The sequence below is a fragment of the Triturus cristatus genome, chromosome 8 (genome assembly GCF_964204655.1).
Source record: "Triturus cristatus chromosome 8, aTriCri1.1, whole genome shotgun sequence".
NCBI classification, from domain to species: domain Eukaryota; kingdom Metazoa; phylum Chordata; class Amphibia; order Caudata; family Salamandridae; genus Triturus; species Triturus cristatus.
The window spans coordinates 158,090,134-158,102,735 of NC_140591.1; the positions used below are offsets into that span (position 1 = coordinate 158,090,134).

General features: G+C 49.4%; 1 protein-coding gene across 1 annotated transcript in view; it reads right to left on the bottom strand.

Moving 5' to 3' along the window:
• UMODL1 (uromodulin like 1) overlaps positions 1-12,602 on the bottom strand; it is a 633,174-nt gene that overhangs the window by 196,940 nt on the left and 423,632 nt on the right. The window contains exon 11 of the mRNA XM_085621215.1: positions 11,580-11,720. Coding sequence (XP_085477341.1) covers positions 11,580-11,720 — 141 coding nt within the window. The remainder of the gene's footprint in view (positions 1-11,579; positions 11,721-12,602) is intronic.

Here is a 12,602-nt window from a genome sequence, read left to right on the forward strand (position 1 = left end):
TCTAGAAAATAAACGGAGGTAGGCAGCTGCCTTAGTGAACATTCAGCTTCAGAATGGATCTAGAACAGCGTGACCTCCATCCAAAACAACAGTTGTCACAGACTAGAACAGTGGCTGAAGTCGCCATTACACAGCGCTAACAGTTTCAGTGCGAAAAGTCCAAAACGTTTCTCAAAGCTGCGTCAATGCAGAGTGCGTCTAAAGGCCCTACCCTGACGTCAGAGCTGCTCAAAGTCTGCATGCACTGGAGTTTGTGGTGAGGGCATGATGCTCTTGCCCAAAAGCCATTAAATTGCAGATAACATCACAGGTGAAAACACACAGCACACAACCATTGGCACCATTGATGACATCAAAGAAGGAGAGCAATGCCGCTGTCACCCAGAATGTACTTTACTCGTTTCCTATACTCAGTGGAGTTCTGGAGCAGTAACTGGACTTTTGCAATAGATACAGAGGGGCAGATTTACAAGCCCCTTGCGCCTCTTTGCGCCGCCATTGCGTCACTTTTTTTGACTCAACGGCAGCGCAAACAATGCGCCCTATTTACAACGTGACGCATCTAGGGAGATGCGTCACGTTGTAAAGCCCTGCGTCACATTATACCTGCGTCAGGTATAATGTATGCAGGGGGGCGTTCCTACGCAGGAAAGCCTTGTAAAAGTGACGCAGTGAAATCTTCAAGATTTCACTGCGTCACTTTTAGGATGCCACTGCGTCAAAACCTTACGCCTGCTTCAAGCTGGCGTAAGGAGTGACGCAGTGTAGTGGGAATAGGCCACAAAATGCATTGCTAGAGTTTCGTCGTGCTTGTGACACGACTCCAGCAATGCGTGACTTTTGCCCCAACAGATGCATCAGAATTTCTGACGCATCTTTCAATCCTTCCGCCATGGTGCGCCGTATTGTAAATATGGCGCATCCATGCTGGCGCAAGCATTTTTTAGGGTGGTGCAAGGAAAGTGACGCATCTCTATAGATGCGTCACTTTCTTGTAAATCTACCCCAGAGTACACAAGGGCTGAGCGCAAGTCCACATCTTGAGTCCACAGTCCGCTATGTGCAGTAGTGTCATAAGTACAGTCATTTTCTAGATATCTGCATCGCTCTAAGGTGTGAGGTGGGCTATATAATGCCAATCTTCTTTATATTAAGACTGAAGGCGCAGAAAAGAAAACGCTCTAATGGTTGTGTAGCCTGAATATTTTTTTTTAATCTAATCAATTGTATCCATTCACCATTTTTTGCTGTTTAATGTGTTTGTGAAATGCTGTGAATTCTGCAGATTTTTATCCTGGGTTCATTGATGGGGTCAGAGTGAGCACCGATCACCTCCAGAGAGATCTGTGGTGATCCCCAGGGGGAAAGAAAATACAATTTCTACCTCCCCAAAAAATCGATATTCAGTCGGGTTGTCTGAAAATAGTCTGCTTGCAAATACTTATGGCGATAAGGCATGAATAGAGTCCTGTACGTAATAAAATAAACCTACCATTGCCTGGTATGTCAAATCTAAAAACATGTCATGTCCACTAATGTTCGATTCTGGAAAGTTGTATGCAGACTGGCCAAGGTGGGGAGAACCTATACAGGGGAGGAAGGGTCTCAAAAGATGGTGATTAAAGAGGCCCCCCCAGGGTCGCATATGTATGTGAGGTGTTGATGAGATGCACAAAAGCATGAATTGCATGATCATGGTAACTGCTATATACCATGGTTACTAGGTATACGGTCAATGAATATAATGCACACTAACGGTGACTAGGAGTTAGAACGGTTGTATCTAACAGGGTGTTCACCTCGAGTGGGGTGTAGGGAATGTAGGAGTAGGGGTACTTGGTTTTTTGTGCTTTGGTTTATGGTGTTTTTTAGAAACATGTGGAAGCCCATCAAGGCCCACATTGATAGTGAAGTTACAATGGCTACATGAATATAGAAGCAGCTGACCTACATCCAGCACCATACTTACAAAACGAGCCCTAATTACCTCATCTGTACTGCTTTGCTACCAAGGGAGCCATAGCAATGATGGCGAGACATATTTGAGGAGCAAAACTTCTCAGCACATTAAACCCACACTGATGCCAGTGTGGGATTTAATGTAGAATGCACATAAAGGGCATCTTAGAGATGCCCCCTGAAAAATGACTGACCCTGGTGTGGTTCCTGAATGGCTGCCTGCCATTTTCCACCACCAGACAGGTTTCTGGACCCCTGGGTAGAGAGCCTCCGCTCTCTGGGTCCAGAGACAAAGCCCATCTTGGGCAGAGGTATCATGCCTCCTCCCCCAGGATGGGTTGGGTCCGCAAGAGGGGAAGCTTCAAAGGCCTACCACCTTTGTAAGCTGTTCCTGCCTTTTGCTGCCTCCAGCAACTGGCTCCCACCGATTCTGACTCCCAATTTGGGTGGAAGAATCCACGGGAAAACCTAACTAGGAAAAGAGGTGTTCCCACCTTTGCTAACCCCACCACTCAGGTGGGAAAGGCAAGGTGAAGCACACATCTCAATCCCCTCCATTTTAGAGATGAGGGGACCCAACAAATTAGGAAGAGGCTCACAGTGGAGGGTGACATAATAGGGTGTGTACTCACCCCAAGGAAGGGAACCATTGGTCCCGACCTGCACACTCCTAAATTTAGTATTCGGGGGCAGCTCTGGGTTTGCCTCCTCAGATTCTAGGAAGAAAGAAGCAGGACCGAAGAGCCATGCTGACCCAAGAAGAAGAGGACACCTACTGCTTTGGCTCCAACCCTGCCAAGCCTGTCCTGGCTTCAACCTGCCGACAGCGAAAACCCTGGAGAGTCCAGTATCCAGGGTTATCAAAGTGTTCAAATAAAAACCCTCATTCACGTATCTAGGTCGGTTGCGGTATATCTTGATTCTCCGCCAAGATTAGAAACGTGACAGCATCATCATAGGGTTTATTGTTGTATGCTTACCTCCGTCCGGAGGAAGAACCACTGGTTATTACAGTAGTGATCAGAAACGAGTGGATTTCTGGTGCTCTGGTGAAGTGAATTAAAAAGGCCTCATATGTCCTAGACAATATTCTTTAATTGGGCCGGAATAGAGGTGAGTAAAAACAGTGTGGTGCGTGAGTAGACGGATTAGTAGTCTGACGCACCAGTAGTGTCCAAGATAGGTCGACATGTTTCAGCCCTTGCGGTCGCCCTTGTGGGTCGGTGGGGGCTTTCTTCAAGACCTCGAAAGTGTGATGTCGCTATGTCAATTCACATAGCTACCTAAGTAAACGTTTTGTGGTTCACTCTTCTTGGAAAAGGTCATATGGTACCTTACAGCCCGATGTAGAGGGCTTCAACAGGGTAGCTGGTGAGCATTACGGACTTTCTGTGGCCGTCGGTGCGTGCGACTTGTGCTTACTCTTCCTACGCTGCCCTGAGGGTCAAGTGATCCATTCCCCATTTGATATTGAGCATTACTTCAAGGAAGCTGAATGGATCTCAACCTCTTCCTTCTCCCCCACCTGATTAATCGTCATCGAGTCCAGTATCCAGCAATCCCCAGAGCCCGGAGGACCTGCCCTGCACTTTTCCATCAGATTCTGTCTAATCGTGAGCACCCTATTTGCTCAAGCCAAGACACACCCACAGAATCCGGATTCAGGTGAGTCTGCAATTCTGCACCACCACCTGACGCCACTGTATGAGTTTGAGTGGCATAGCACCACGAGAAGGTCTCCCTAGCAATCCAGAGCCTGGATCTAGTGATCCTCAACCTCCCTCAAGCTCCAAGACGATGCCTGCAGCCTCCACCTTAAGGGTCCGCCCGACCGTGACTGGAGCTGGTAAGAAGAATACAACGCCAAAAGACACCCTTGAACCTGATGCCCCATGGCCTTGGGTGTCCCAACCAACAGTGTCCAGGCATCTCCCAAGATCTGGGAGAACCTCGCTGATGTTATTTGGACTTCAGCCCCTGCCATCCTCAGATGGACCATCACCACTGTGAGGGACACATTGCTTGTTGGTTAGGGCTTTTCATGCCTTCCCCCATACTACCAATGGAGCGGTGAGCAGTTACCTTTCCCCTGATGAACTGGTGCTTCCTGCACTTCGCAGAGTACAGGGGTGAAGTGGGGGTGACTCTTCTGGCACTAACTCACCAATGGGAGACATGGGCAAGGCTACCCGTAGATGCGACCAGGACACAGAGCATGCAGCTGACCTGATGAACAAGGCTGAGAACTCATCCGGGCCTTCGAGGCCCCCAAAAACTCCACATTGCAGGATATACTCTAAGTCATCACAGCCTCCTGTGAGAGACTGGAATCCAAAATAGACACTATCAGCACGAGCCTGGGAATCCTGCGGGATGATCATAAACAGCTTGCGGAGAGAGAAACGCGAATGAACGAACACTGGCGGAGACTGTGCCTGCCTATAACCTTATAAAAGAGCAGCTGCCCGCAGTGGAGGCTAAGGTTCACATGAACTACAGACAGAGGATGCTGAAAATCGCTCTCATCACAACAACATCCGGGTGGTGAGGCTGCCTGAAAAGGTGGAGGATACCAGCATGATGGATTATCTTGAGAACTGGCTGTACACTAAGGTAGCGCCTGAGGGCCTTTCAGTTTTCAACGTGCTCGAATGCGCACACCGGGTCCCGTCAAAACCACCTCTCCCGGAGCTCCTCCACATTCTGTAGTGGCTCAGCTTTTATGTTACAAGGATCATGATCACATCTGGCACAGGCCCTGATAATTTTATTGTAGGAATTTTGCCCGATTTCTCTAAGGAGTATAGAGACAAAGAACTTTGTTGCAAGAAGCCAAGAAGAAATTACACCAGTTGGACTTCAAATCCGTGATTATTTTCCCAGTGAGGTTAAGAGTGACGCCCTTGGAGGGGGCTCAATTTTTCCATTCTCCGCAGGAAGTTTGGAATAGCCTTGACTGCCAACAAGTGCCGAGTTCAGGTCAGAGCCCTCTACAGCAGCGGGTTTGCCGTGCCAGCATCCAACACAAAGGATTGCGTTGTGGATCTGCAGCCCCTTCACATGCTGAAGTAAAACTGGAGGAAGAGCACATTGGAGGTTGTGCCATGATTATTGGAAAGGAAACGGGACCTCCAACGCTGATCCAGAGTGCACCCACAGAGGATTTGGACTCTGATCACTGCTCAAATGCCTTGGAAAGTTCAAGCCTGCAGATGCCCAAGGTGACACCGGGATCATCTGATGACATCATTTGAACTATACTGCAGACTGGTAAGGGGTTGGAGAAATAGTACTGTATTTCAATAATCCCTTGAGTGTGGCAACCTGACCGCACAACGATGCACGACTCCTCCTGCCCCGCAATCACCAACAGCGCCAACCGCCTGACCTCCTGGGCCAACACCAACGACGACGAGACACGCAAGATCATGAACTCCATCCACTCTGGATCTCCGTCAGACCCATGCCCACACCACGTATTCAACAAAGCAGACGCAGCCATCGCACTCCAACTATGGAAGGTCATCAACATCTCCTTCGAAAAAGCGACATTTCCGGAAAGCTGGAAGCACGCTGAAATCAACGCCCTCCTCAAAAAGCCCAAGGCGGACCCCACGGACCTCAAGAGCTTCCGACCCATCTCCCTGCTCCCGTTGCCGGCAAAAGTCATCGGGAAAATCGTCAACATTCAACTGACCCGCCACCTCGAAGACAACAACATCCTGGACCCGTCCCAATCCGGATTCAGATGTAACAACAGCACCGAGACAGCCCTCATCGCCGCCACAGACAACATCAGATGCCAACTGGACAACGGCGAAACATCAGCCCTCATCCTCCTGGACCTGTCAGCCGCATTCGACACAGTCTGCCACCGCACCCTACAGACACGCCTCCAAGAAGCCAGAATCCAAGAGAAGGCCCTTGACTGGACCACGTCCTTCCTCTACGGCAGAACACAGAGCGTGTTCCTCCCGCCTTTCTGATCAGAAGCCACAGACATCATCAGCGGCGTCCCCCAGGGCTCAGCCCGACGCTGTTCAACATCTACATGGCCCCCCTCGCACAAGTGGCCCGCCACCAAAACCTCAACATCATCTCCTACGCCGACGACACCCAGCTCATCCTCTCCCTCACCAAGGACCCTCACACCGCCAAAACCAACATTCACGAGGGCATGAAGGCCATCGCCGACTGGATGAGGAGCAGCCGTCTGAAACTGAACTCGGACAAGACGGAGGTCCTCATCCTCTGACCCACCCCCTCAGCCTGGGATGACTCCTGGTGGCCGACCTCCCTGGGGACAGCACCGATACCAACCGACCACGCACGCAACCTAGGATTCATCCTCGACTCCTCCCTCTCCATGTCCAAGCAAGTCAACGCCGTCTCCTCCTCCTGCTACAACACTCTACGCATGCTCCGCCGGATCTACAAATGGATCCCGACCGAAACAAGAAGAACAGTGACACAGGCCCTCGTCAGCAGCAGACTGGACTACGGCAACGCACTCTACGCAGGAATCCCAGCCAAACACCAACGGCGCCTACAACGCATCCAAAACGCCTCCGCCCGATAGATCGTCAACGCCCCCGCCGCAGCCACATCACCCCTGTCCTGAGAGACCTGCACTGGCTCCCCATCGACAAGAGGATAACCTTCAAGCTCCTCACCCACGCACACAAAGCACTCCACAACGCCGGACCAGCCTACCTGAACAGCAGACTCAGCTTCTACACCCCCACCCGCCAGCTCCGCTCCCCCAACCTCGCCCTCGCAGATGTGCCCCGCATCCAACGTATGACCACCGGCGGCAGATCCTTCTCTTACCTCGCCGCCAAAACCTGGAACACCCCTCAGCGCCTTGGGACCCTTAAGGGTAAGTAGCGCGCTTTACAAGTACCCTGATTGATTGATTGATTGAGAAATTTATTGGGCACTAGGTTGAGCTTGAAATGATACTGGTGTAAGCTGGGTGGAATATTTGTTGGCTGCGGGAGCTCAGTGACCACCCCCTTCACTTATACATAGCATGAAAGGACTTCTTCAGCTGGTTCTGTTTGGATGGGTGGTGTTGATCTACTTGTCCTGGGGAGGGGAAATTGGGGTATTAGTTACTGTTTGAACAGTTGGGGGTTAATGAGTCATACATTGCCACGCAATGTATAAATACTGTGCATGCTGGAGCTAGGGTCGGGGAGATGTGAGGACGACTTCATTTCGGCTTATTCCTAAACTATCATCCAGGGCAGGGATGCTGGCCTATAAATATATACAGTGGAACATCCTGGGAATGCATACCAGGTCAAAACGTTACAGGGTGGTCTTTTATTTGAATAGAAGAGGTGTCCAAATAGCACTTTTACAGGAGAAACATTTGCAGCGTCGCTGGAGGCCAGGCATACTACACTAGATTTTGGGCCTATGCCAGGGGGGCCCTGATATGGATTAGAGGGGGGGGTGCCCTACCAACTCATTGACAAAGTGGTAGACCCAGAGGATAGATTTGTGGCAGTGAGGGGGAGACTGAATGTCCGAGATATTACTATTCTGAATGTGTTTGCCCCAAACATAAGAACAGAGTGCATTCTTAGATGGCCAATCGAGACAGTTAGCGCCATACTTGACCGCCTCATCCGTTATAGGGGGAGACTTCAAATGTGTGTCCGAAACTCAGCTGTACTGATCACACACCCCCACTCCGTGACTGTCAGACCACTCACATGGCTCGTGGGTTTAAAGACAGGCAAAAGCACTGGGGGCTTATAGACTCATGGAGACAATGTACACAACAGGGTGGAATTACTCCATCTTTTTTGGGCTCCACGAGGTCCTTGCCCACCTAGCTCTGTTTCTCTGCACCCCGAGCATTCATAGTTTGGTATGCTCAGTGGAGTATCTGGCCCACACCATATCAGACCATAAGCCTGTCCTATGACACCTACAGTGGAACAGCCTTGTCCCGCCATCCCTACGTGAAAGCTTAAACCAGAATCTCTGGAAGACCAGGTCTTCTGAGAGACAATCAGAGGCAAGATAATCCAGCATGTTGCAAAAAAAACTGAAACTGCTTTCTCCTCTCAGATAGCATGAGATGCCTTCAATCAGTTCTCCGAGGGCATTGTCTAGCCGAGACAAAAGGTATCAGGCTCAATTTACTGGGGGAGGTCTGGGCTGCTGAGAGGGCGCTCAGGGACATAGAGACCTGGCCACCGGAACACCATGAGCTGCAGACTGAGCTTTTAGAAGGTGAGGAGGAAATGACAGTACAAATAGAACAACTTCAGTTATTTGATTACAAGCAATACATGAACAGTACGCACGCTGAGCAAAATAAATCTGGTTCCCTACTGGCCTGGTTAGCTAATCCAGATAAGTGCAGCTCGATCATAGTGGAACTTAAAGACGAGGGGGATAACAGACTATACACACAGGAAGGCATTAACTGTATATTTGCCCAATATTACTTGATCCTCTGTGCTGGCTCCACTCTGCCGGATGTTGCGGCTATGCAGGCATATTTGGAGACTCTACCCATACCGCGCCTTTTTTTCTTTTTTTGCATCTTTCATATAGCGCGAACTCGACCCGAAGGTATTGGAGCGCTGTTCATGAGCACCGTATTTACATGACATATTCAGGCACGGGGAGATTAAGTGATTTGCCCAGAATCCCAGGATGTGGACGCGACCTCGAGGCTCGAACCCTGGTTTCCTGCACCAAAGTCTGCAGTTTAAGCCGACGGACCACATCCTCTTGAGGTGGAGGAGGCAATAGAACAAGGGGATGATATTTCTCACAGGAAATTACGTATGCCAATAAGCATACGGCACGCAATACGACCCCAGGTGCCGATAATAATCCACATTTGTAAAGCGAGAACAATTACCCGTAAGGGTCTCTAGGCGCTGTGGGCCGTCGGGAAGATTAAGCAAGCTATTGCCCAGAGTCACATGGTGCTGGGTTAATCTGCCGCCGGTGCCGGGGATCGAACCCTGATCCCCAGATTCCGGAGGCAGTCACCCTGGCCGCGGCGCCACACCTCCCGGCTTCCCGGTGGAATTTTACACCACCTACTCTTCGGAGGTAATGCCTTAATTGGTTGAACTATACAAGGCAACAAAGGCTTCCAAACTTCTATCAGACTCTACTAGGGAGGAAGTGAGAGTCCTCTTCCTAAAACCACGTAAACCAGCCCATGATAGGTCAGCGTGTAGGCCTTTATTGATGCTAGAAATCAATTACTAAATCCTGAGTAGAATTTTTGCGACTCATCTCTTGCCCCTCATGCCTAAATTGATCCACCCGGAGCAAGCAGGGTTTATCCCAGGTCGCACTATGGCGGTCGACAACCGACACCTCCTGGCCATTCAAGAGCCAGGGACAATGATCGGAAAGATGCTGCGGTGTTTGCTGTTGATACTGAAAAAGCATTTGACAGCGTTGAATGGCATTACCTGTACGAGGTGATGTCACGCATGAGGTTGGGAGAGCACATTATAACTTGGACATGTTTACTAAATACTAGACCAACTGCCAGAGTCCGCACGGGACAGTTACTCTCTGAGAGCTGCTTATTGGAGCAGGGAACACGACAGGGGTGCCCCACCTCCACTGCTGTTCGCCATCGCCATGGAGCCTTTAGCGGCTTCTGCTAGGACTGGAAAGGAGTCTGGGGGACTCTCTATCGGGAGGCATTACCATTGGATAGTGCTGTATGCGGACGACTTTCTTCTCTTTTTGTGCAACGTAGAGGAGGAACTGAGGGGAGCCAGGTCCACGTTTGGTCAATTATCTAGCTTAAGAGCCCACTGGCAGAAGTCCAGGCTCTTCCCTGTAGTGCAGAATGACGGTCTTCCAGAAGACCTGACCCACTTGAAATGGGAACCCCGATGCTTGGCCTACCTGGGGGTTAATGTCTATCATGAAAAGGTTGACCTATTGGACAGCAATGTAGGACGTGCTATTAGGTTCCTGCAACCTTCTATAACTTTCTGGAAGACGCTACCACTTTTGGTGGCAGGCAGAATAGCTCTCCTGAAAATACACTTCCCATATGGATCCCGAAAGCGCTATTTAAAGAATTGGACTCACTGATCATTGTGTTCACCTGGAGGGCAGGAAGCAGATGGGTGACTCTGTTGACGATGCCGCAGGCGACAACTGCAGGTGGTCTGGTGGTCCCTAATTTTTAGACATATTACACCACCACTCAATTGCAGTTGCTGATTCAGGGACTGGCGCACAGACATAACCCATACCGGAACCCGGGCCCCTTCGTGCCATTATTGTCTGACCTCTTTAAAGTGTTCCTTCGAGTGAGAAGGCCAAATGTGAATGACTCACAAGGGTTTCAAGTGTTGTCAAAATGCATATACGCACCAAAACGTCATACTCCACAGAACAGCCTCTGTAGCTCCTGGTGGAAACCGGTGGGACCTTGATCATTGGATAGAAGCAGAGCGACAAAAGTGGTAGACCTTTCTAGGGACTCAGAGCTGCTGCAGTTTGAGGTCTTCAGGGCGGAATTTCACCTACCCGGGGATATTTTCTATTACATTGAGGGCTCACAGCAGCAATAAGGAAACACTGGAGCCCAGGGACTACTGAACCACAGACATCGCAGAGTTGTCAGTATATAGCTCTTTCGGCGGGCACCATCAAGACGGTCTCCTGCTTATACAGAGCCCTAGAGTGAGATCAAAAGCTGCCATTAGAGAAATCACGAGCTAGGATTGGGATAACGTCCTGGGCAGAAAACCTAAGGTTTCTAGCAACGCACGCTTCAAACTCATTCATTATTATGTGCTGCATAGATCATACCTGGCCCCTGCGTGCACAGGTAGATGCTTCCAGATTGCTGGTGAGTCCTCCCTAGATGCGGAGAAGAGGGAGCACACATCCTCCACATATCTTGGGAAGGGGTCATATGCACGGTTGTGGAGGTCATCGAGAGAGAGATCCTGCGCACCCTGGGACACGGCTTATCAGGGTGGGTCCCCCACTCGGCGAAGACAAAAGTCACAAGTAGGTTCCAAGAATTAGCATTTGTCATTGCCATTCGTGAGATTGGGAGAAACTGGAGGGCACCAGGGGGTCCCTGACGGGCAGTGTGGAGGAGAGAAATTATAAAATGGGTGAGGGGAGGATACTTCTAAAAAGAGCCCGTCATGACGTAGTTAAGATTGACATTGTTAGAGCCTGAGGAGCTATGGTGGATAGCTTATCTAACCCTGAGCCAGTTACACCCACAGCGACTCCTGAGGGGTCAGCTTGATTATTGCCACAATCCCCTGTATTACTCACCCGGGATGTGAGGCTCATTACACAACTTCTGAAATGGAACATCTTGACCTGTCTCATTAAATATGCTGCTCAATCCAATAAAACAATCTCCTAATACTCCTTTATTCACGGCAGTGATTCCATTTCAAACGGACAAGGAAGTACCATTAAAAGCACAAAGTTTGCACACGTGTTTAAAGGATGGGTGTGTGGCCCAATGAGGACACGTGTGATATGGTCACTGTCAGCTTGCTAATGCAATCATATCGTTTGGCCCTACATAGGCGAACGTGCAGCTTACAACACAGGCATGACTTCACATGATGTTGCTTTACCTCTACAGTTTCTTCCAGGGCCTGTGACTTCCATATCTGTAAAGCCTGCTTTGCACTCGCAGGTGTATGAGCCGTCTGTGTTTATGCAAAGGGCGTCTGGCGAGCAGTCGTTCTCCAACGGTGACGCACATTCATCAAAATCTAAAACACACAGATCAAAAATGTCAACATAGAGAACCCCGTTCAATCCACGTTTCGAAGATACTATTTACAATAGATTCGTTTTTCAAACACTAGCATTTTTACAAGTGGGCATCACGACTAACTTCCAAAATTGGGGCAGTTGCACAAACGCTGCCACTTTGCATATGGTGTACCATGTCATCCTGAAGGAAGTGACGTATGCTCTCGTCCTCAGAGGCTGCACCCTGAACGATGGGAAAGATCCGCTTTCAATTAGCCCAGTCATGTCAAAAGTCCCTGATGTTACTCCTTGCGCCCCTCATTTCTCAAACATCTTGAACCCACTATACCCTCACCCACCTTGTTTGATAATTTTTTTTACAATAAACCCCCCACAAATGAAACGTTATGGTGGACACCGATCTCATCCTGAACTGACTGATTGGAGTGCTTGTGAGGTTGGATGCTCCATCTAACCGCAGATTCCTCGCTTTGGGCCATATGTAGGAAGCCAAATTGCGATCGCAAATGCTGAAATTCGCTGAATTTCAGCGTTTGCGATCGCAATTTGGGCAGTGTGCTATGTAGCACACAAAAACCCACATGCAAAATAAGGAATCGCAAAATTTGCGATTCCTTATTTTGCTAATGCACTTAAGGAATCCCAAATAGCGATTCCTTAAATGCAATGTAGGAAGCACCCAAGTTGTGTGATTTTGGCTTAAGGAATCTCAAATTACCACCAACTTCAGGTAGGTGGTAATTTGCGATCTCTTTGAAAAATTCACTTTATGGCATTTTTCAAAGTGCCATGTGGCGCACATACATGCCCTTAGCGCATGTATGTGCGCCACATGTGCACACATGTTTATTTCAGGGGTGCAAAAGGGTGTCCTATTA